Source organism: Oncorhynchus clarkii, chromosome 5 (genome assembly GCF_045791955.1).
Source record: "Oncorhynchus clarkii lewisi isolate Uvic-CL-2024 chromosome 5, UVic_Ocla_1.0, whole genome shotgun sequence".
Classification (NCBI taxonomy): Eukaryota; Metazoa; Chordata; class Actinopteri; order Salmoniformes; family Salmonidae; genus Oncorhynchus; species Oncorhynchus clarkii.
The window spans coordinates 72,595,753-72,621,265 of record NC_092151.1 but is presented as its reverse complement, the minus strand read 5'-3'; the positions used below and the strand labels follow the sequence as shown (position 1 = coordinate 72,621,265).

The 25,513-nt window shown below is 43.2% G+C and overlaps 1 protein-coding gene across 1 annotated transcript; it reads right to left on the bottom strand.

Moving 5' to 3' along the window:
• Window positions 1–1,810: 1,810 nt before the first annotated feature.
• Window positions 1,811–21,168, bottom strand: LOC139409356 (SLAIN motif-containing protein 2-like). The gene is given in 11 exon segments (XM_071154390.1): window positions 1,811–3,566; window positions 3,679–3,738; window positions 3,740–3,893; window positions 4,375–4,413; window positions 5,018–5,149; window positions 7,684–7,833; window positions 8,043–8,405; window positions 8,546–8,731; window positions 8,900–9,073; window positions 17,890–18,032; window positions 20,468–21,168. Coding segments are annotated over 11 exon segments (1,944 nt in total). The 5' UTR covers window positions 20,941–21,168; the 3' UTR covers window positions 1,811–3,496.
• Window positions 21,169–25,513: the final 4,345 nt, after the last annotated feature.

Below are 25,513 nucleotides of genomic sequence, written 5' to 3'. Positions count from 1 at the left end.
CAACTATCATGAAAAACAAATGTCATTACCATCACAAACTTAAAACGGGAGGCAGCAGTCATATATAATGTGCATTATTTAACATTACTATTAAAATAGTACTCAATTATAGAAATGGGTAATTGTTTACAAGTTGCTAGTTATCCCATAAAGCCATCACCATGAACCAGATTTTCATCTTCTCTGTTTCGGTAACTTCCTGTTCTTTGATGGACTCTGGATGGTCCCAAAGATATTTTGAACAAACCCAAGAGAGTTCATCTGTTTCCTTTACAATGGGCGCAAATGAAGCATAGTGGGCAGAACAAGCAAGGAGGTGGGCAAAGCCAAGCACGAGCTAGCGAGATTCTATTGGTGCGTTGTAGTGTGTATTTGCATATTTCCTCTAGCGAACACCTCCTCTGGGAAGTGCGCGTGTGCACAAACTCAATTTGACCTTGCATTCCTTAACAATACAAAAACACTTTGGAAAAGCATCAAGTCTATAAAACATAGTGCATTTTATTAATTTAACTAGGCAAGTCAGTGAAGAACAAATTATTATTTACAATGACGGCCTACCCCGGCCAAACCCGGACGACGCTGTGCGCCGCCCTATGGGACTCCAAATCACGGCCGGATGTGACGCAGCCTGGAATCAAACCAGGGTCTGTAATGACACCTCTAGCACTGAGATGCAGTGCCTTAGACCACTGCTCAACGCGGGAGCCCTGTGTTCGTAACATTCTAGATTTGTGAACAGAAACATTTATTGGAGATCAATGTTTCATCGATGAGAAAATTGGCAGAATGTTGGCCCAGTTTCACCCTCTCACTACCATATTTGGAGGTCAGAACGTTCTAATGGATGCTTCAGCTTTATAGCCCATGTGACATGACTGGGTTATCCCTTCTGTCTGTGATTGTCCTCTCCAACCGGGAAAGCTGTCATTTAGGGCCCGATTCAGACTTAGGTAATGTATGTGTTTCTTATGCACTTCTCAGTACTTGGTATTCAGACATACCTTATGCAAGGTGTGTAACAAGCTTTGTACGCTAAAAAAAATGGAATAGAGTGGTGAAGAGGAGGAGGAAAATTAGCATACTCCAGCTTGCCAGCTAGTTTAGCCAGGGAAAAAGCTTGAGCCTAGTGCTGGGCTATTTCAGGAGATGGATTGTAGTTTTTATGCCCTGGCAGTGAAAAGTTTGATTAAACAATTCAGAGACTGAAATAAATCACATCTTTAAGGAGAGCAAATTGAGATACAATCCTGAAATCAGTTGAAACTGTCAATAGTAAAACAACGCTTAAAATGTTTGAGTGAACTCCGAATACAGAAAATGGTGAATTAATTTCCGGACATGGTAAACTCCAAGGGAACCACACCTGCAAAGCGCATGCATAAGCTAAGTCTGAATACCAACTACTGAGACGTGCTTAAGAAAGGCGTACATCTGAATCGGGCCCTAAATGACAGCTTTCCAGGCCAAATCAATCCCTAAAATCCAGACAGGAGCACTTTCTCCCCAAGCCTAATGGATTGGTAAAGCAACGAGATGCCTTATGAGGGGGATAATGGATTCTTTGTTGCCACAACAGCTGATAAATCACACATCAATGAGAAAGCAGCATCTTTTACGCATATATTGATATGGTACATCAATGCAGGACCCGTCAGGAGCAGGAAATGAACTGAAACACTATGGAAGACTTGGAACGTTGCCAGTAAAGCTCCAGTCTTTCTTTTTATGGATTGCATTTCAATGAATGCCCTGAATTGACAAGAGTTTGAATGAAATGGCCCTATTCGTCATGACACAATAGACAAGAACAGTTCAACTTTTTTTACTTGAAATGTGAGTTTACACAGGGAAACTGAATGTCATGTAGGTGGATAAAAAAAAATCATTATGAAAAAACAAATCACACAAAATGGTGTATTCGCAAAAATATCCCAAGCGTTCCACTAAATCCAAACCTTGACATACAGAGGCACCTCACTCTTAAATAGTTTCATTTAAAGAATGAGAGTAATTAGTTATAAATATCAAGGCGCATATACGTTTTCCAAAAGCAAGTATAAATGTGTTGTTGATACAATTACAAAATTAAAAGTATATATTAGCCCAAACAAAATCAAGCAGAAATACAAAGACAGATGATATTGGCAAACCATGACACTGGCACGATGAACAGATAAAAAGCACATTTAACTTGAAAGTAATAGGCACTAGTTCATTCATTTCTGGCACACTAATACCATCCCTATGAATCTCAGCACTCCTGATTTATTTTAAAGCACAAGTGGCAATGGCCACTAACCTATTGAACTTTTCCATTATAATTTTAAGATATTAGGATCATTTATTCCGTCTTGACATAACATACACTGACAATATTGTTGCAGGTTTTAAATGAACTACATCAAGCCTTTGCTGCATGCTCAGGTCTCATGGCTACAAGGGTTGGATTTGATATATTTTACTGGGATTACATATCTCTGACTATATTGTCTGGATGTTGCAATGGCATATTAATCTAATGGTGGAAAGCGATAGAATTAACTAACCAAACCAGAAGTAGATCTGGATTGAGATTGTGACTACTGCCATTGACTGGCGCAGCTCAACATCACTAGCCAGCCCTGAAACTGATGTGATAGTCGATACAGGTTAAAACCATAGTTATGATTAGGTCTGGGATGGGGCTTTGGCCTGTTTCTACCAGTCACCTGTGTTATCAACATAAAAACATCAACACTCAAATGTCCTGTTATGAAACCATCTAAAAAATACTTTGGAGAATTAGCTTTGCAGTAGAGGTTTTGAATCTTTTAAAAATATATTCAAATCAATAGAAAACAAATACTGAATATGGATATTTGGAAAATGAACTCTTTAAATAATGATTTGAATAAATAATGTCAAACATTTCAATACATTCTAGTTCATTCACAAGAGGAAAAAACTATGATTTGACAAAACTTCGTAAAATGTTCACAATTCTTTAACATTAAGGGAACATTTTACCTGCACAGCATCATCATAGAGATCTCTGACAAAGGCATCTGTTGAGAACAGACTGCAAAAAGAGAAATTTGTACAAACACTTCAACCTGAGGGAGGTGAAAAAATAGACGGAGAGAAGCATTTTGTGAAGACTTATTGACTGATTGCTGAACAGACACACTGAGGCAGATGAGAGTGCCCCCTGGTGGCACCGGGATGCTGGAGCTCAGCTGTTTTCTTTGGCATTCTCTCTAGGCTTCCGCCTCCCAGCCCTGCCTGGCCCCTTTAGATCCTCTCCACACAGACACACACCATGTTGCTTCAGCTGTTCAGATCATGTTCCTCATGATAGTAAGACGAAAGACGAATTTGACTTTGTCTTTGTTATAGTTTATTCCTTAATTCATGGTAAAAGTAATCTTGGTTGATAAAGTGCCGCATTGTAATGTTGGTCTGCCTCTGTGCTGATCAGAGGGCCACACAGTGCTTCCTGCTGACCAGGCCAGCCTCAGTAGCAACCCTCCCTCCAGTTATCTCCTTCTCGTCCACCATTGTAGGTCCGAGGGGCAGGTAGAGACCTGAGGAAGAGAAGAACCAGAGAAACAGATTAGTTCTGTGAGGCATTAGGCAAGACTAAAAAGGTCTGATAACTATACTTGCCTTGAAGCTGTTTGTAATGTGTGTACCTACCTGCGTACTGGCTGGGCCAGTTTGCTGCGAGGCACGGGGATGCCACCCCCCCCCCACCACTCCTGCACTGGGCCGGGGCAGGCCGCTGCGTGCTGGGCCTAGGGAGCGTGTGGGGGTGGAGGCTCCAGAGCCAGGGGTAGACGTGGCCTTCACAGGTTGCCTCAGGGCCAGGGGAGACGGAGTGGCCGGGGTTCGCAGCTTACTGGGAGAAGGGACTGGACGAGCAAGAGACGGGTCAGTACAGTACACTATATTATGAACAGATGGAATAGAGGATGACACTTCACTATACACACAACAGAGATCTACATCATTCTCAGTGTTTCACCACTGAGCAATTAACAACAATGATCAGAGGCACGTATGAGAAATAACGTGTAGACTATTACCTAATATGTATTCAGAATAATTCTTTAAATAATTTGATAATGGAATTTTGCATTAAATTACAAGACCCATGAAACCAAGAAAAAAGGAAAAAGGAAGGAAAAGGAAACAATGAATGAAGATAAGAGGCCTTGTATTAAGTATTTACACAGACTACAAAGAACCACTATAATAGTTGATGTGTAGGATGGATGAGGCACACATGCCCTCCAGCGATAGGGAGGGCACAGATAATACCACAACATTAACACACCATGAAACCACAAACACAGTATATAAAAGTTGGGAGCATGATCAGTGAATACTCACTGAAATCACCTTCTTCTCCAAAGCAACAGGAAAGATGGACTAAACAAAGATGAAGATAGGAGAGATTTGACTTCATTCAAAACAGCAGGAGAAAGTGCAATAGATGACATGGATGGAAAAAGATCTCTGGACTAAGAAGTCTTCTAGAGCCTATACTTTCCAATAACAGCACATCACATACTAACTAGCTACTAATACAAACCAATCCGCAACCATTACCAAGAAGAGTTCAGGAGGAGTGACTGCAGTGTGGTCAGAAACTGATATTATCTGAAACAGCCTTGAGGTCTGTGAGCCCAAAGCCATTCCAGAACCACAGGGTTTCTCAGCAGGTTCTCCCCATCACCAGTAGGGGAGATAAGAGTTCTGTTCCAGACAAGACCCAGCAACACCATGGAGACACTCAAACTTTCAAGACCACACTGCCAAACAGAAGCTGCCTACCCTGACCATCCTAGAAAACAATTACTTGGCTGGCACATTTTCTGGCACTTTGGCAGGCACACAGCCAACCAGTCACAGTAATACACAAAATGCTTTACGTTTGGTAAAGAATGTGGTTGTGTGTATTACTGAGGATGTGTGAGTATGTAGGAACTTTAACTCGTAAGGTGAATGATCCCAGGCACTGGCAGGCTTTTACCTCGCAGAGAAGAAGGGCTTTGGAGGTGCTGTTTGGGTTTCGGGGACTGTAAGGATCGAGGGGGAATTCCTGTTTGGGAGGAGCGAGGGGGAGTCGAGTACCGGGAGTGGAGTGGAGTGGAGGAGTGCTGGGCTACTGGGAGAAATGGAGATGACAGTTGGGGAGAGAGAGTCAGCCCTTACTCTGGCCTGCTGTACTGTTATGGTTACTGGACCAGGGAAAGGAGATTATAGAGTTGAGCCAGACAGCCGAAGAGGATGGAGGGGTGTGTCAGTGAGGCAGGTCAGCCATTGTAAAAATCAGCCAAGCCTGGCTTAGTGAGTATCATTCTCAGGCAAAGGTATAATAGCAGCCTGAAAAACTAGGGGGTGCTGCAGCCAGACATTCACAGTCCAGAGAGATTGCCAGGGGTAAAGTACTGAAGTCAAGCTGGGCCAACACTAGGCCAAACCACAGCCAGTGCCTCGGCAGAAAGAGAGGGGTGGGTGAAAGGCAGCACATGCTCTGCAGTCAGATAGAGAGAGGCAGGGATAGTGATGTCAATGCACACCACAACCAGAAGAAGCCCTGAAAGGTAAAGGAGATGACCCCTATTATCAGCCAGTGTCAAGAGCGAAACAATACAACAGTGATATAGTCCAGGATAGTACAGAACATATGTATATTGCACATATAGTACAAGTCAAAAGTTTGGACACACCCACTCATTCAAGAGTTTTTCTTTATTTTTTACCATTTTCTACATTGTAGAATAATAGTGAAGACAAACTATGAAATGACACAAATGGAATCATGTAGTAACCAAAAAAGTGTTAAACAAATCAAAATATATTTGAGATTCTTCAAATAGCCACCCTTTGCATTGATGACGGCTTTGCACAATCTTTGCATTCTCTCAACCAGCATCATGAGGTAGTCACCTGGAATGCATTTCAATTAACAGGTGTGCCTTATTAAAAGTTAATTGGTGGAATTTCTTTCCTTCTTAATGCATTTGAGCCAATCAGTTGTGTTGTGACAAGGTAGGGGTGGTATACAGAAGATAGCCCTATTTGGTAAAAGATCTAGTCCATATTATGACAAGAACAGCTCAAATAAGCAAAGAGAAACGACAGTCCATCATTACTTTAAGACATGAAGGTCTTGAAATTTTCAAGAACTTTAAACGTTTCTTCAAGTGCAGTTTTAAAAACCATCAAGCTCTATGATGAAACTGGCTCTCATGAGGACCGCCACAGGAAATGAAGACCCAGAGTTACCTCTGCTGCAGAGGATAACTTCATTAGAGTTACCAGCCTCAGAAATTACACAGACTTCAAGTAACAGACACATCTCAACATCAACTGTTCAGAGGAGACTGTGAATCAGGCCTTCATGGTCAAATTCCTGCAAAAAAAACACTACTAAAGGACACCAATAATAAGAAGAAACTTGCTTGGGCCAAGAAACATGAGCAATGGACATTAGAACAGTGACAATCTGTCCTTTGGTTTGATGAGTCCAAATGTGAGATTTTTGATTCCAACCTCCGTGTCTTTGTTAGACGCAGAGTATGTGAATGGATGATCTCCGCATGTGTGGTTCCCACCGTGAAGCATGGAGTAGGAGATGGTGTGATGGTGCTTTGCAGTGAAACAGTCTGTGATTTATTTAGAATTCAAGCCACACTTAACCAGCATGGCTACCACAGCATTCTGCAGCGATACGCCAACCATCTAGTTAGCGCTTAGTGGGACTATCATTTGTTTTTCAACAGGACAATGACCCAACACACACCTCCAGGCTGTGTAAGGGCTATTTGCCCAAGGAGAGTGATGAGTGCTGCATCAGATGACCTGTCCTCCACAATCACCCAACCTCAACCCACTTGAGATGGTTTGGGATGAGTTGGAACGCAGAGTGAAGTAAAAGCAGTCAACAAGGGCTCAGCATATGTGAACTCCTTCAAGACTGTTGGAAAAGCATTCCAGGTGAAGCTGGTTGAGAGAATGCCAAGAGTGTGCAAAGCTGTCATCAAGGCAAAGGGTGGCTGCTTTGAAGAATCTCAAATATAAAATATATTTTGATTTGTTTAACACTTTTGGTTACTACATGAATCCATATGTTATTTAATAGTTTTGATGTCTTCACTATTATTCTACAATGTAGAAAACATTCAAAATAAAGAAAAACCCTTGAGTAGGTGTGATTAGACATTAAGAGATTTTAACTATGATAATTCAGTTGGTGGCGATATCATACTCAGTTCTCTCTGCATTCTAAATCCTCACAATAATCTACTTTTAAATCTGGATTATAATTGATTTGGATAAAAAGGAGAAGAATGCACAGAAGGAGAAATTATTCAAATAGTGAAATGAATCAAAAGGAGAGAGAATCCACAAACCATCAAAGCCAAGACAGTACAAAGCAATAGAGGTTTAATAAGGGGGAGGCTGAGAGGGATGTATGGTATACCCACTCACACACTGACTAGCTACATCACAAAACTATAACACTACACATTATTCCTTTCATAACATTTGTGATGTTGAATATGCTTGAGAAACAAAAATGTTCTGTCAATACACAAGAGAGAATAATATGAAAATGACAGACTGTCTCAGATTGCTATTACTGAGTGAACACGCGATATGATAAACATTGTGTGTGTGTGTAGTACTCACTGGCAGACTGACTGACTGCCTGGTGTCTGGGTGAGCCTCCGTTTGGCACTTGCAGGTTGGACTCAAAGCTCCTGCTGTTCTTGACGGGCTCTGGGCCCTGCTGTGCCACGTTGGAGCGGGTCAGGTTAGGAAGACTCCGCCTCAGCTTTTCTACAAACAACACAACAAAGGAAAACTGAAAACAGGACTGAACAACTACACATTGGCCCAGAATTACACATGACCTTTGACCAGCAGTGGTCCTAATTTGAATCAGACTATATAATTTAATCACATAATTTGTCCTTCAGATAACTATGAACAAAACCATTTCCCATCTAGAGGTAGTCCTGAGGTGTAGTGAGCCAGCGTCTCCTTACCTTCGTTCTTCACCACGTTGGTCTGCAGGTCTTGGGGGGTGTGGCTTTGCAGGGAGTGACGTGGTGCCTGCAGCCGGCTGATGATTGGCTGCGGGGAGCCTCGGCTGTGGGGGTGGCTGTACTCCAGGGAGCGTGCGGGGGAACGGGAGCGGGGAGAGTTTCTGGGGGAGGCGTGAGGGGAGTGTCTGGGGGAGGGGGAAAAGCGGTTTGAGGGGATGTGGAAGGCGGGGTGTACAGCCTCCTCATCGTCCTCTAGACTGTGGGCGTCCAGTTCCTGGTCACTGAAGGTGCTGCGTCTCAGAGAGTGGCAGGACGAACCAGAGCTCCGTCTGGACGCTGTGGCAGCATAGTCCTGCCGAAGACCTGGAAACACACACACAGACGGTTAGACATACACCGCTTGTAGTGTGTACTGAGAAAGACAGTTTAAACACACCGCATCACTGACTGGTGGGTAAATGTTTTTCCCAGACAAACAGACAGAGTTAGAAGATGGTACGTACTCTCCTCCTGCATGCGAGCCAGGATTTGTACATCAGTGACATCGTTGAGCTTGTATGTGGTGGAGGATCCTACAGAGTCCTCGTCCATCTCTGAGGTGCTCAGCTCACTGTCTATTGAAGACTGAGGGCTGACCGCTGGGGGATTCCTTTCGCTCTCTACTGAGCCACCACGCTGCTGCTGGTGAGCTGCTGGGACACACACATTAGGTGTTTATACTGGTCCAACACACACACACACACACGTGTAGGTCTAAACCAAGCTGTCAACTAAAGCGTATGTTTTAACATAAAGAACAAGAGAGAGGGCCACGGAAGGAGAGTTAAAGACAGGCTTTATATGCTAGTGTACAGTACCCTGGTTGACGGGGGGCATCAGCTGCTGTCTGACGATGGGCACCCTGCTGGGGGTGGAGGAGGGGGAGTTGAAGCCACTGCTGTAGGGGCTGTTAGCTGTGTTTGTGCAGTATGGGCTTCCGTAGTTAACCTGGGGACTGTAGGGACATCCATACAGGCTCCTACGCTTGTTTGCTGTGGAGAGAATTCAAGTCAAAGTTTATTGGTCATGTACACCTATTTTCAGATGTTATGGCTGGTGCAGGAAAATGCTTATGTTACTAGCACCAACAGTGCATTAGAATGTCTCACAAATACAATACAAAAAATACATAAAGAAGAATTGCCATAAACATACTGTGATAAAGCCTATATCTTCATCACATAAGGTACTGTTGTACAGCCATCAAGCTACATCGTAATAACCAGTCATTCACTGAGATAATATGGGAAGTCATTGCAGGCATTACCGGTTGCCCCCTCACAAGCTGCATTATACCAACCACTGACACAAACACTAAATGTGACCAGTACATAGTACACAGGCACACACAAGTTCTCTCTGAGTCCTCTCCTCTGTAGTGTGTTGACAGTGGTGCACATTTTAGAGTCACTTAAAACACATGGCAGGCGTGGGTGTCTTTATGACGGACTGGAGAAAGAGTTAACAATACGGTCTATTCACTCAGTAGTACACAGTGAGAGCAGCACTGTGATATCTATCCAGCTCTCCACAGAGACTCTATACACCCAGTCAGTTAGTCAGTCCCATGGAGGCAGGCTCCCTTAGCTGAGTCATTAGACCAGGCCTGGCTGGCTGCTCTGACAGAGATACAATGCATTAGCCAATAGCCATTACTGTTGACTGTTGTACTGCAGCCCCACTCGGCTCAGCCCGCAGTGCTGCATACACTCCAATCTCCAGGGCCACTCGTTTGCTCATCACTCTCTCTCCCTTCTTCCCCTGTCTAGATGCGTTTACACAGCTGGGTGGTGACTGGAAAGTAGCCTTTAATGATCAACTCGCTCTCCTTTCTGTTTGAGTTTATTGTTACAGGGACAGTGCACATTAATCAACGTTTCAGTAAAAGTGCCGGTTTTAGCCAGCCGGTTGATTTTCAATCACAGTCCCTGGGCAGGTTATCAAAAACACTTACAATGCAGACAAACAAACAATGAGCAGTGAGCACATGCAGCGCAACATAGAAGAAACAACACATTCTCTCCCTCCTACCTTCTCTCAAAATAACATGTCCACTCAACTCACTCACTTCCTTAGAGATCAGCCACTGAGGAATACTAGGATCACAACATGACACTACCACAGAACCACCTGCACACTTAGGCCTTAACCAGGGACACAAGTACTCTTCTTACACACTTCTTGGTCACTTTGTCCTCTGTGGATTCGCAGATAAGCTCATGATAAGTGTCTAACATATCTAAAACAGTGACCTCACCAGAGACAAACGTGTCTGTAGTTCAGATTATGTCCAAACTCTTAGTGCTGACAGAGCTAGTTATAGCTGAGATATGTTGTGTTATGGGATGATCAACAGTATACCTATAGGTCTACAGGATATAGGTCCTCACACTCCGAGAGAGCAGACAGGGATCCAACACAGTGAGCTACCAGCCTCTGAGTTGCACCTCCATGGGTCTGTGTCATCTGTGACCCAGAAAACAACCCCTGGCAACACATTGTTGAGGTCAACCTCTGGTGGTCCCAATGGGGAGATTACTGCAGTTAAAAACCACAAGGAAAGGACAGAGTTTCAGAGGGTGCATTCAGAGCTGTTCCCCATGTATCCAATGGTGCCAGGCTAGCCAGGGGTGACTGAGTTAAGGGCTAGGAGGTGATTAGATGGAACAGTAAATCAGTAGGAGTAACAGACAGTCAGACTGCTGGCTCCCTCTCAGCAGGGATCTGCAGCACTGGGACAAATTAAAATAGTGTTGTCCTAAAACAAACCATGCTAAAAAAAATATTAAAATAATCCCAGAAACCTAAATAATGGTTAACATTTATATACCTATCATACAGAGGTGCTTACTCAACATTTAACACTTGCTCCCTCCATGCTAAAACCATCCCGTAACACTACGAAGTTGAGGAAATGCAGGAAAGCTATTCAGGAGTAGGGTTGCAAAGGGTCAAATTTTCCGGTAAATTTCCAGAATTTTTCCATGGGAAGTTAAGCCCGGGTATTTTGCTTAAATTAATTTAAAAAAAGTTTGCTTTTTTTGTGGGATACACGTAAGGCAATTCTAGGTCTTGTGGCATGTTTTGGTTAAACTGTCCCCAATTCAATGGAATTACAACCCTCTGCATGCACAGTGTACTCTTCCATCACATGTACAGCTGATTCTCAAGATCTTGCACACTAATGAGATGCTATTGAGCCCACACTATTACACTGTCTGAGCCAAGGACTACATGCTTTCTGGTAAGTTTTGATTACAATACTGGGTGGGGTGAATACATTTTATATGACATTTGTTAACTAGTAAATAGTAGCCTACACCGAAATGTGTTTAAATAATTTCTAACTTGTTAACGATTTCTGCTAGTTAGTTTTTGCTACCATGTCGGTTTTAACTTACTTGACCCTGCTAAGTGAGGAGTTTCCATACATGTTTCATTATAAAACAGTTATCTTACAAAAAGAGTTGTTCAATCTAACTAATTAACTATTTATCTGCACATGGAATTGTGTGTATATATATATATATATACACAGACTTATATATTAGGAAATAAATGTGTAAAAAAAACATATATATATATATATATTTTTTAATACATTTATTTCCTAGTATATAAGTCTGTGTATATATATATATATTATTTTTTACACATTTATTTCCTCATCTTTATAGGAAAATGCCACGGGCACTATCTGATGTGTGGAGACATTTCACTGCAGCGAATGTAGAAGAAAAAGCTGTGTACATTTGCAAATACTGTGCCAAATCATACACTACCGTTCAGAACCTTGGGGTCACTTAGAAATGTCCTTGTTTTTGAAAGAAAATCTAATTTTTTGTCCATTAAAATAACATCAAATTGATCAGAAATACAGTGTAGACATTGTTAATGTGGTAAATGACTATTGTACTGCTATGTTCTTTGCCCAGCATACACCCCTCCGACCAGACATGCTTTATCTACCCTCACCTACCCTCACATCACACCCATTGGCGATGCTGCTCATGCATTGAATCTGCTCCTCAAGGACATCATGGCACTGAAAACAATGGATACACTCTACAAGAGAGCCAAGGAAGTGATTATGTATGTGAAGGGTCATCAAGTTATAGCAGCAATCTACCTCACCAAGCAAAGTGAGAAGAATAAGAGTACCACATTGAAGCTGCCCAGCAACACCCGTTGGGGAGGGGAAGGAGTGTCTCCAAAAAAAATGGCCATATCACAGTCTGCCGATATGGACAGCCCCATCAAGAGGATCCTCCTGGATTATGTATTTTAGGAGAGAGTGGTAAGCAGCCTGAAACCTATAGCAGTAGCCATTGCATGGATTGAGGGAGACAATGCCATCCTGTCTGATGTTCAGAGGGCAAGGTTCTTGGCAGTCTGGCGAAGTACACTTCCAAGCAAGGGCTTTGGGATGGAGATGCAATATGGCAGTCGTGCCAACACATCTCATCAGCCACCTGGTGGAAGGGACTTTGTGGATCTGAGGCTCTTTCCCCTGTTGCCTCCATCATACTCTAAATCCCACCAACATCAGCTGCCTCAGAGTGCAACTGGTCCTTGTTTGGGGGAACACACACCAAAGAACACAACAGGCTGACCAATACAAGGGTTGAAAAATTGGTGGCCATCTGGGCAAATCTGAGGCTTTTTCTCATCCTCAACAAGGTTGGAAAGTGTCAGTGAAGATGAGGCCTCAGAATCTGATGATCAAGAGGAGGATATTGAGAAGGTCCAGGGAGAAGACATGGAAGCCTGAGAGGAAGACAACCAAAGCTTTGTTTTTGGGAGATGCGTTGGATCATTGAATATTCCCTTTCCTTTGTTGTTCAGTGAAATCATCCCATGTGAAGAGTCAACTCATTTAATTAAAGTTCATTTTACATTTCTATTGGAAGGATTTAATCATTTGTAATCATGTCTACTTATGATAAGGTAAAAGGTTTATGTTTCTGTCTCCATATGATATGGTAAATATATCCAATGCAAAAAACATTTACATTTAAATGGTATTAATATTAATTCCCATATATTCCCGTTAATTCTCACAGAAGGTTTCCATCTCTGAATATTGGGTGGGGTGTCGCTAGTTACATATCGGGATATTATTTTTAACGATATATCGTATAGTTTTGACAATATTATTTTTGCGCTAGTTGGCTGTACTTGCCCCAAAACTCTATTTTTCCATCATAGATTGTTCTTCATCTTTTTAAATTGGGAGCCAATTTGTTTTCAACACTTTCATTTCCCTGACTGATCAAAACACATTTTTTTATGGCTCTCTCTTGTCCCTCTGCAATAGACACATGGTGGGTAACATGTTTGGAACATTGAATAGCAATTGGTACCTAAGTATGGTGAGGTCCCAGCCCTAATAACCACTATTTCCATTCATCTTTGCCAAGAGACTAGCAGTAATAAAAGCTCTTTCCCAGCTGATGGTTTGACTGCAGAACCTCCAGTTTCCAGTGGAATTAGCTTAGCATAAAGCTTAGCATAAAGTCTGTAACCAACAGAAAAAAGGATTGTTTGGTCTAATTAAACAGCTACGCTAGACAAAGGAAATGTAAACAATACAAAGTGAAAAAGAAAAGGTTCTTGAGACGGACTGGGATAGCTACACTACATGGCTAAAAGTAGGTGGACAACCATTCAAATGAGTGGATTTGGCTATTTCAGCCACACCTGTTGCTGATAAAATCGAACACACAGCCATGCAATCTCCATAGAGAAACATTGTCAGTAGAATGACCCGTACTGAATAGCTCAGTGACTTTCAATGTGTCATCATAGTGATGCCACCTTTCCAACAAGTCAGTTCGTCAAATTTCTGCCCTGCTACATCTGCCCCGGTCAACTGTTATTGTGAAGTGGAAACATATAGGAGCAACAACGGCTCAGCCGCAAAGTGGTAGGACACACATGGTCACAGGACTACCGAGAGCTGAAGTGCGTAGCGCAAATCGTCTGTCCTCAGTTGCAACACTCACTACCGAGTTCCAAACTGCCCCTGGAAGCAACGGCAGCACAATAACTGTTAGTTGGGAGCTTCATGAAATGGGTTTCCATGGCCTAGCAGCCGCACACAAGACTAAGATCACCATGCGCAATGCCAAGCGTCGGTTGGAGTGGTGTAAAGCTCGCCGCCTTTGGACTCTCGAGCAGTGGAAACACGTTCTCTGCAGTGATGAAGCATGCTTTACCATCTGACCGTCCAAAGGACTAATCTGGGTTTGGCGGATGCCAGGAGACCGCTACCTGCCCGAAAGCAGTGCCAACTGTAAAGTTTGGTGGATGAGGGGCTGTTTTTCATGGTTCAGGCTAGGTCCCTTAGTTCCAGTGAAGGGAAATCTTAACACTACAGCATATATTATAGACGATTCTGTGCTTCCAACACTTTGTGGCAACAGTTTGGGGAAGGCCCGCCTGTTTCAGCATGACAATGCTCCTGTGCACAAAGCAAGGTCCATACAGAAATGGTTTGTCGAGATTGGTGTGGAAGAACTTGACCGGCCTGCACAGAGCCCCCACCTCATCCCCATCGAACACCTTTGGGATGAATTGGAAAGGCAACTGTGAGCGAGGCCTAATCGCCCAACATCATTGACCGACCTCATTAATGCTCTTGTGGCTGAATGGAAGCAAGTCCCCGCAGCAATGATCCAACACCTAGAGGAAAGCCTTCCTAGAAGAGTGGAGGCTGTTACAGCAGCAAAGTGGGGAATCAACTCAAAATCAAATCAAATGTATTTGTCACATACACATGGTTAGCAGATGTTAATGCGAGTGTAGCGAAATGCTTGCGCTTCTAGTTCCGACAATGCAGTAATAACCAACGAGTAATCTAACCTAACAATTCCAAAACGAATACCTTATACACACACAAGTGTAAATGGATAAAGAATACGTACATAAAGATATATGAATGAGTGATGGTACAGAACGGCATAGGCAAGATGGAGTAGATGGTATAGAGTGCAGTATATACATATGAGATGAGTAATGTAGGGTATGTAAACAAAGTGGCATAGTTTAAAGTGGCTAGTGATACATGTATTACATAAAGATGCAGTAGATGATATAGAGTACAGTATATACATATGAGATGAGTAATGTAGGGTATGTAAACATTATAAACATTATATTAAGTAGCATTGTTTGAAGTGGCTAGTGATATATTGTTTACTCCATATTAATGCCCATGATTTTGGAATGTTCGAAGAGCAGGTGTCCACATAGTGTAGCTCTTAGCATTTCACATGAGGAGCAGGCAACATAATTGTGTGGCTCAGGGAGAGAAAGAAAAACAAAAATCAGGGGAGAGAGATTAACAAGTGAACTCTAGGTCATGAAAGAACATGACCTAGAGAAGGCGGGGATATCCAATCCATTATAATTTAAGTACTGAAATTGTAACTACATGTTAGGGCGAGCATGGCTGGATAGGCCAGCTATCAGCCTGGGGTTAGGGACTGACTTTCTGCTGTAGAGAAGAACTGGATGGAATCTGTGGACAGTTTTCAAAGCACAGTTCTACATGGGCTACATTCTGAATATAGCCCAGCATTACAGGTCTGGTACTGGCAGTATAGTCCCTTTCTGGGCCATGCTTCCAGTTGTATAATGTTATAACAATGACCAGAATCTAGTTTTGCAGAATTTCACAGGGACATTGAAGGCTAAAACCTCTGAAAAGATTTTCCAGAAAGCATTGAATATAATCTTATGATGTGGTCCAAATCTACGACCAACCTGTGTATTACATTAGTCATGAGCCAGACGCGATGCCCTGCTCGGGTAAAATTCCTTCACCAGAACAAACACAATCCTCACACGACGCCATGGTAAAAAGAGAGGGGTGTGGTAGAAAGGAGCTAGCAGACATAAAGGGTGTCACTGAGGAGCCCACAAACAGTACAACCACACAAGATGCATAGTACACGCCTAGGCCCGCTCTGCTTGTCATGTGGTTGACGTGCAGCCATGTCTGACAGCTGTCTACCTCTTCTTCCCTCAGGTATAGGCAGATAGAACCCAGTCACCAGGTGGGTGAACCCTTGTTATAGGTAAAAAAACATTGCGACGAGCAGCACTGCAGAGGTTGAGATGAGTTTGGTGCAAGACTTGGCTCTCACACAGTATCTGCGCATGTGCACAGGTTTGCTTCACGCTGTTTGCAGCATGGTAGCCAGGGCACCAAAACAGCGGAGAAGTTGTGCCTTGCGGCACATCATGTGCTCGCTAAACAGATCATGTGACTTGTATCTGCTCTGTGATTGGACAACAAAGACCGCAAGACCCATGGTTAGTGTAGGTTGTGGTGCTCTGAAACAGAAACTGACGGTAAAAACACGATTTCTCAACAGAGGTTGAAACATACATAACTAATGGAAACTACTTCAACGTACAAATAGTTTTGCAATCTCAGCAGTAATATCACCATGAGTTACAAGGATTGAGAATCCACTTCCGGAACACCTAGGTGCAGCCCTATAGCCTGCACTACTGTTTTCTGCTGGCTAACGCACACCTAAATAATAATGTATCAACCAGTTGATCTGTAGAACTTCCCTTTGTCCTTAGAGTGAGGTAGAGATGGGGGGGCACGGCAGTGACTGAAGCATTAGGTCATGTCCATATTTTATGGATGACATAATCCTCTCCTAACCTAGTATGATGATATCACAACCACCGATTCTCCCCCTTCCGCCATTACTTCTGTGAATAGTAATACCCATTTAGTATGTTGTCACCCACCAGAGCCCCAGAGTCTCTTCTGATATAGTCTGAATTTAACTTCAGTGTACGATGCACATAAATCCACAGGAAGGGATGTGAGGGGAACTGGTCGGGTGTTGACTCTGGATGACAGGACAGATACCCCATGAGGATGCTGTCTGTCCATCCGCCTAGGGGTATGTGACTGAAGTGTTGCTAGGGCTGTAACGATTATGGAATTGAGAGTAATGATTATTTGTCATAACTGTAATTTTAGTTAAATATTTTTTTTAGCTTGTAATGCATCTTTGTAAATTAACTAGGACATAATGAATACAATACAGTTTTGATGACCCCTGTGACCCCCCCCTGTGACTGCTGACAACTTTTGGAAATTAAGCTTCTCCTCCCGACAGTGCTGATCTGCTCATACAATGATTACCAACTTTACCCACCATGTAAAATTGAAAAACTGCTATTGGGTAAACTATATCTACTTGAATATGAAGCTGAATACAATATTTGTGCCAGCCTTAGGTGTTGCGTAACTACTATTGCCACCTGATCAGTGATCATTACTCAGAACACACAGGTTTGGGGATAGTGATCTTCAGCAAAATGTTGCTCAATACAATATGGGTGTTACATGAGCATACCTCCAAAAATGTAACCCATCTCACTTTAGCCGGGAGGATTTGGCGTCTTGGTATCCTGGTTGAAGGGATTGTCTATTATTATCCCATAGGGCGGTGCACAATTGGCCCAGGGTCATCCGTTTAAGGGTTTGGCCGGGGTACGCCGTCATTGTAAATAAAAAGGTGTTATTACTGACTTCCCTAGTTAAATAAAAGGTTACAAAAATAATCTCATAATACGCAGAGGGAAACAGAAAGACACACTCATACAGGCCATGATAATGCAGCAAACACTTTCATACAGCACATATGCCTACGACAAAACAAACACATATTTGTCCTAGATGTGTGTATGATTGTGTGGAAAAGACGCGATAGAGAGAGAAGAAGAAGAGAGGGGAGAGGAAGGAGAAGAGAGTAGAGAAGCATGGTGACAGTACCTGACATGGTGACGTCCAGTCTGTGGATGAGGGAGCGCTTGGCTGACTCCATGTCAGGACTGGGATTGTCCAGAGCCTGGCGACACCACACAATGGGACTCAAGGCTTTCTGCAGTGGGCTGTTGAGCTTCGCCTCATACAGCCTGAAGGAACACAACACATTAATTTAACACACACACATCAATGGACATCGCACACAAAATACAAGACATCCTCTTATCTAATACATGATGGTTGATGATACAGGTTTGGTGAGTGTTATAACCTGCTTAGGCCTATATCGCATCACAGCTGCTATGGCTGATACTTAGGCCTTATACTTTGACAGAGAAAGTGCTTCTACCAGGAAGAGGAATCTGAGTCAGCAACTGTGAGCTCTGTCTCAGCCACAGAGAAAAGCACTCATAACTACTGGACACAAACACCAAGGCCTACTATTAGAAAGATGTAGGCCTAGTCTACATATTTTGTACATTCTTTAGGCAACTAAAAGTATGCCACAGAGGTTTTCACCATAACATTTCAAGAATCAAAGTTCAACCAGATTTATAGGCCTATTGGGCCTACTCTAGTCATTAGGCCTAAATAATGCTGTAGATCCACATGGCTATGCTTTTACATAGTGCGTATAAGCCTAATTATCCTGTAAACGTGCATGGATGGATCATCCTAACTGTATTTTAGAATCAAACCCTAAAAGCAGGATGGTGCTGTGCAGTTGTTAAACCGTTGCAAATCCAGTCTGATGCTAATTCCAGGATTATGGGAGTCAGTCTATGACCAGGACTGGCAAACCCTCAGTTAGTAGTAGTATGGGTAATCCTGTGTTTGTGTTAATCACCAGCCAGAGGAGAGGTGTGTGTGTGTGTGGGGATTGGGTTAGTGGGGCAATAGGGAACTGGTACAGAGAGGCTATACTAAACTTCTAGGTCCTTCTTCCTCATCCAAATATAGAAAATATAGTTTCTTGAACTGTAGTAGAAGACATTTCTGTATCCAATGCATTCACATAGCATTCACTGATCATGTGTTTAGGGGTTACCAGGGCCCATTCACGATTACTATCCAGACCAGTGGGGGCTGCTGAGGGTTGGAATGAATGGCTCATAATAATGGCTGGAAAGGAATAAATGGAATGGTATTAAAAACATTGTTTTCATGTGTTTGATACCATTCCATTCCCTCCATTCCAGACATTATAATGAGCCATCCTCCCCTCAGCAGTCTCTACTGATCCAGACAGTCTGGCCATCATTAGTGACTTTCCTTTATATAGCTGGACTTCTCTGATCCTTGACCTAAAGCACAACCCATTACCATCAAGAGGCCCATTATATGCCAATAAATAACATTCCTGAAACCGTACCATGGCAGACAAGGGCCTATCTCTCAGAGAATGAGAGGCGAAGAGAGCTGGGCACTGACTGTCCTCATTATAGGCTAAAGCTTACTATGGCTCCAATAACAAAACTACATCTCATTTATAAACGGGGCTTATTTCACATCAGCTCTACAGTGAGGTCTCATGTCCCTGTAACTCTCTAAAACCGTTTGAGGGATTTCCTCGAGTTGGGATCAGCAGTGAGATTTGTGCAGCCTCACAAATCCAATCAAACATCTCAAATTTCAAGGATTAGGCTACACTTCTAAAAGTGAATCTGTGTAAGGCCCTTACCCTATAACCCACAAATGCACAACAAACAATACATGATCCTGACATTCAGTGTGGTGGTTGAAACTGTGGCTGGGCCTGGCTGTCAAAACAATTTGGATACTATAACATTGTCATAATCACATAGGGGCAATTACTTTCTCTCAACCTCTTTTCATACAATTATGGCTGGTGTGGAAATTGGAAATCCTTCTAACAAAGGAGGTAACCATGGTTGTGGCTCTTGCACTTTCCCCATAGGCTTTGGCTGGGTAAACAACTTTCAATTTCACTGTGCACACTGCTCTCTTCCCACTACCATGACAGTTGTCTAACATGTCACCAAAATAGTGCAACTGGCCAACATATGAACTGAACTTCCCTTATGCTGAAGACACTATATACAGTCGACTTAACAGATGACTACTAGTTTTTGTGGGTGATAATTTGACAATAAACAAGACAGCTAAAATTAAATGTTATGATTAAGGCCTAATAATAAAGGGCTGTGATTAATTAAAGCACATGAGCAACAACCACAGAACAATGAATGCCAAGTTCCAGTAATATATCATTGACGAGTATGTAACTTGACAAGAGCAGGGGGTGGTTTGACAGTTCACACATGTGATCTCCTTTCCATTTGGTTTTCATTCCAACCACCACCCCTCACTCACTCACTAATCAACAATGAACCACAGACAATCTGTCTGCAGTGTGTGTGATGACCTCAGTGTCTGTGGCGGTTGTCATCGTAGACAGCTAATGTCTGGAACAGCTGCGCTCGGCTTTTGAGGTGCCACATATATGGGCGCACAGGTACACTGGTTGACTGGTAGCCAAATGCATTAGGGCGTGCTGTTGTGTTCTGGCACAGCCCTTAAACTACTTGAATTACAGATGGTGTAATCGTGTTGTATCACTCACCAGCTGTCTTGATCTTCGTTAAGACAATCCATGTCTTCGAGATCGAGGATTTCTACTTCATCCAATATAGAAGTTTCCCCTTCATCCATAAAACCCAGTGTTTCCCCTGCGTCAGTAAAATAGGAATTGGTGCCAGTGAAAGAGGTGGCAGCCGATGCCCCCTCGCCCTCATATGCTCTCCTGAAACTGATGCCATCATATGACAGTCTGGGACTCAAACAACGGGAGTTTTCCAAAAGCCCTCCATAGCCAGTTCCGCCGAACCCCACCCCAGGGAAGCCGACCAGCCCCGCCGCTGAGGCGGCTGATAAGCGAGAGTCGTATCCTGCACTATGGGGTCTATGGTTCCCTGACACTGCTCCAGACGAAGACCGACTACGGAGCTGCTCGTTTTGTTGTTCGAGTTTCTTTACCAAGTCCTGTAGTTTCCGCACCTCTAAGTCCGCGTTGATGTTTGAGTTTATATCCTCCATAGCTAACGTTGGTTAGCGCCACCACCAGCAACACAAAATAAAAATGCCGCTGCTGTGTGGTCTTTTGTTTCCTCTTTTTCGCTGGTGGTCACGATATGTTAGTCACTCTAAGCAATATTTAGGTGTTTACTGAAGACACTTTGGTGTTCAAATAAGTTATTGGGCTCATCGTCGTCGTCATCTTCTCCAAATATTCATACACACAGGCAGGGTTAAGGCCATTTTTGCTGTTCCCGTCGCCAACTCTGAAAGACCAACAGGCAAGGCAAGGCTACGTCATCACGTGAAACATCGGTACCGAGCACGTAACCAAGCTCGGGTTTACAGTATCGATAATGCCACACACTGTACTGAATGGAAAGTTTTGTGTGAGCTAAAATACAGTACAAGGAAAATATGGTGGTTTCAGCTAACTGCTGCTAAGTATCAGCTCATTTCTGCTAACACGTTGCTTATCAAAGGTCTAGATTTCAGATTTACTTTGCTCTCCAGAACCCAAGTCATTAAGGCATTCTGCCTTATCCCAAGGATTCTCACCTGGAAGCACTCCTTACCGGTGGGACCATGTGAACTCCAATCCCCGACGCTCGTTTCAATAATCATTGCTTGCTATAAGGGTTTCGAAAACATATGGTACTTATTTTTCATATCAGTGAGAATTAAAATAAAAAATATATACTTACTGTATGCAGCAGGTTTGCACAGCTATGTCTCCAGCCGAACAACAACACCACATTAGTCCCCTCCTCTACTCCCTGTTTACCCACGACTGCGCGGCCAAGCACGACTCCAACACCATCATTAAGTTTGCTGACGACATGTAGGCCTGATTATCAACAATGATGAGACAGCCTATAGGGAGGAGGTCAGAGACCTGGCAGTATGGTGCCAGAACAACAACCTCTCCCTCAACGTGAGCAAGACAAAGGAGATGATCATGGACTACAGGAAAAGAGCGCAGAACGAGACTTTCAAGTTCCTTGGTGTCCACATCACAAACAAACTATCATGGTCCAAACATACCAAAAAAGTTGTGAAGAGTGCACTCCCCCCAGGAGACTGAAAAGACTTGGCATGGGTCCCCAGATCCTGAAAAAGCTCTGCAGATGCACCATCGAGAGCATCCTGACCGGTTGCATCACCACCTGGTATGGCAACTGCTCGGCACCCGACCGTAAGGAGCTACAGAGGGTAGTGCTTACAGCCCAGTACATCACTGGGACCAAACTTCCTGCCATCCAGGACCTAAATACTAGGCGGTGTCAGGCCCAAAATATTGTCAAAAACTCCAGTCACCCAAGTCATAGACTGTTCTCTCTGCTACTGTATGGCAAGCGGTACCGGAGCACCAAGTCTAGGTCCCAAAAGGCTCCTTAACACCTTCTACCCCCAAGTCATAAGACTGCTGAACAATTAATCAAATGGCTACCCGGACTATTTGCATTGACAAACCCCTACTTCCCTTGTTTATACACTGCTGCTACTCGCTGTGTATTATCTATGCATAGTCACTATACCCCTACCGACATGTACAAATTACCTTAACTAACCTGTACCCCTTTGGTTCCCAAGTGGTGCAGAGGTCTAAGGCACTGCATCTCAGTGCAAAAGAGGCAGTCCCTGGTTCGATTCCAGGCTGTATCACATCCGACTGTGATTGGGAGTCCCGCAGGGCACAATTAGCCCAGTGTCATCCAGGGTAGGCTGTCATTGTAAATAATAATTTGTTCTTAACTGACTTGCCTAGCTATATAAAGGGGGGAAAAAACTGACTTGGTACCCCCTGCATATAGCCTTGTTACTTTATTTATTTAGTCTCTATTTTCTTAAAACTGTGTTGCTGGTTAATTAAGGGCTTATAAGTAAGCAATTCACAGTAAGGTTGTACCTGTTGTATTCGGTGCATGTGACAAATAACATTTGATTTCCTCCCCAGTTACATCACCCGATTAGGCTACAATCACCCCATTACTTTTAATAAATAAATAAACCTATTACAGATCATCTGGCTGTATATACAGCAGAGCTGATGGCCATACTGTTGGCCTTGCAGTGGGTGGAGGAAGTCAAGCCAGACAGAGTAGTTATTTGCTCTGATCCATGTGCAGTGTTGATGAGTCTCCAATCCTTTAGGTCACGTAGCAGACAAGACCAGCTTGAGGTTCTACAAACTCATGGCAGGATTAGACAGATGGGTATACAGATAACATTTTCTTGGGCCCCAGCCCATGTGGAGGGGAACAAGGAAGTTGATGTACTGGCTAAACAAGCACTTAGTAGTGGGGATGTTGATGTTGTAGTTTCAATGAGCAAGGCAGAGGCAAAAAGCCTGACATGGACAGTGATGGTGCGGAGATGGAAGGAGCAGTGGAATAGAGATACTAAGGGCATGCTTTTATTTCAAGTACAGAGGAAATTTGGGGAGGACGGCAAGGGACAGAAGAGGCTATTTTTTACAAGATTAAGGGTGGGACACAGCCAGTTGAATAATACCTTAAATGTGATAGGAAAGCATCCAACAGGAAAGTGTGATTTGATACAGTGTGGGCAGTATCAGGGGGAAAGATAGAGGCTGAGATCTAGTATGAGGAAGAAGGGGATACAAGAAATTAGTTTAAAGAGTATGTTGAGTACAACATCATCAGATATAGTGTCAAATATGTTATCTTCTTTAAGAGCAACGGAGCTGGCAGGTAGAATTTAGTTTCTTCGTCTCTGCACCATAACGTTGGATGCCAAACCCCACAGAAGAAGAATGGACTAAATTGAACTTTGCTCACATAGATAGGTGTGGTCTAGTCTACAGTCGTGGCCATACATTTTGAGAATGACACAAATATTAATTTTCACAAAGTTTGCTGCTTCAGTGTCTTTAGTTATTTTTGTCAGATGTTACTATGGAATACTGAAGTATAATTACAAGCATTTCATAAGTGTCAAAGGCTTTTATTGACAATTACATGAAGTTGATGCAAAGAGTCAATATTTGCAGTGTTGACTCTTCTTTTTCAAGACCTCTGCAATCTGCCCTGGCATGCTGTCAATTAACTTCTGGGCCACATCCTGACTGATGGCAGCCCATTGTTACATAACCAATGCTTGGAGTTTGTCAGAATTTGTGGGGTTTTGTTTGTCCACCTGCCTCTCAAGGATTGACCACAAGTTCTCAATGGGATTAAGGTCTGGGGAGTTTCCTGGCCATGGACCCAAAATATCGATGTTTTGTTCCCCGAGCCACTTAGTTAACACTTTTGCCTTATGGCAAGGTGCTCCATCATGCTGGAAAAAGGCATTGTTCGTCACCAAACTGTTCCTGGATGGTTGGGAGAAGTTGCTCTCGGAGGATGTGTTGGTACCATTCTTTATTCATGGCTGTGTTCTTAGGCAAAACTGTGAGTGAGCTCACTCCCTTGGCTGAGAAGCAACCCCAAACATGAATGGTCTCAGGATGCTTTACTGTTGGCATGACACGACTGATGGTAGCGCTCACCTGGTCTTCTCCGGACAAGCTTTTTTCCGATTGTTTGGGGCATCCGGAAAGGGGATTCATCAGAGAAAATGACTTTACCCCAGTCCTCAGCAGTCCAATCCCTGTACCTTTTGCAGAATATCAGTCTGTCCCTGATGTTTTTCCTGGAGAGAAGTGGCTTCATTGCTGCCCTTCTTGACACCAGGTCATCCTCCAAAAGCCTTTGCCTCACTGTGCGTGCAGATGCACTCACACCTGCCTGCTGCCATTCCTGAGCAAGCTCTGTGCTGGTGGTGACCCAATCCCACAGCTAAATAAACTTTAGGAGACGGTCCTGGCGCTTGCTGGACTTTATTGGGCGCCCTGAAGCCTTCTTCACAACAATTGAACCGCTCTCCTTGAAGTTCTTGCTGATCCGATAAATGGTTGATTTAGGTGCAATATTACTGGCAGCAATATCCTTGCCTGTGAAGCCCTTTTTGTGCAAAGCAATGATGACGGCACTTGTTTCCTTGCAGGTAACCATGATTGACAGAGGAAGAGCAATGATTCCAAGCACCACCCTCCTTTTGAAGCTTCCAGTCTGTTATTCGAACTCAATCAGCATGACAGAGTGATCTCCAGCCTTGTCCTTGTCACTCACACCTGTGTTAACGAGAGAATCACTGACAGCTGGTCCTTTTGTGACAGGGCTGAAATGCAGTGGAAATGTTTTTTGGGGGATTCAGTTTATTTGCATGGCAAAGAAGGACTTTGCAATTAATTGCAATTCATCTGATCACTCTTCATAACATTCTGGAGTATATGCAAATTGCCATCATACAAACTGAGGCAGCAACTTGGTGGAAATGAATATTTGTGTCATTTTCAAAAAACTTTTGGCCCCGACTGACTGTAGTACCTCCCAATGCAGTCTGTACTGAATTCTAGGAATGTGTGTTAATCGCTCATCTTAAAATACTACAGTTATGACTGAAGCATTGGTTGATCAAAACAGAATTATTGACTCTTATCTGTGAGTATCAGATTCATGTTACATTATCTATCTACACTTGCCTTACAGACATAGGGAACAACCACATGAAAACATAAACCAGAAGTCTG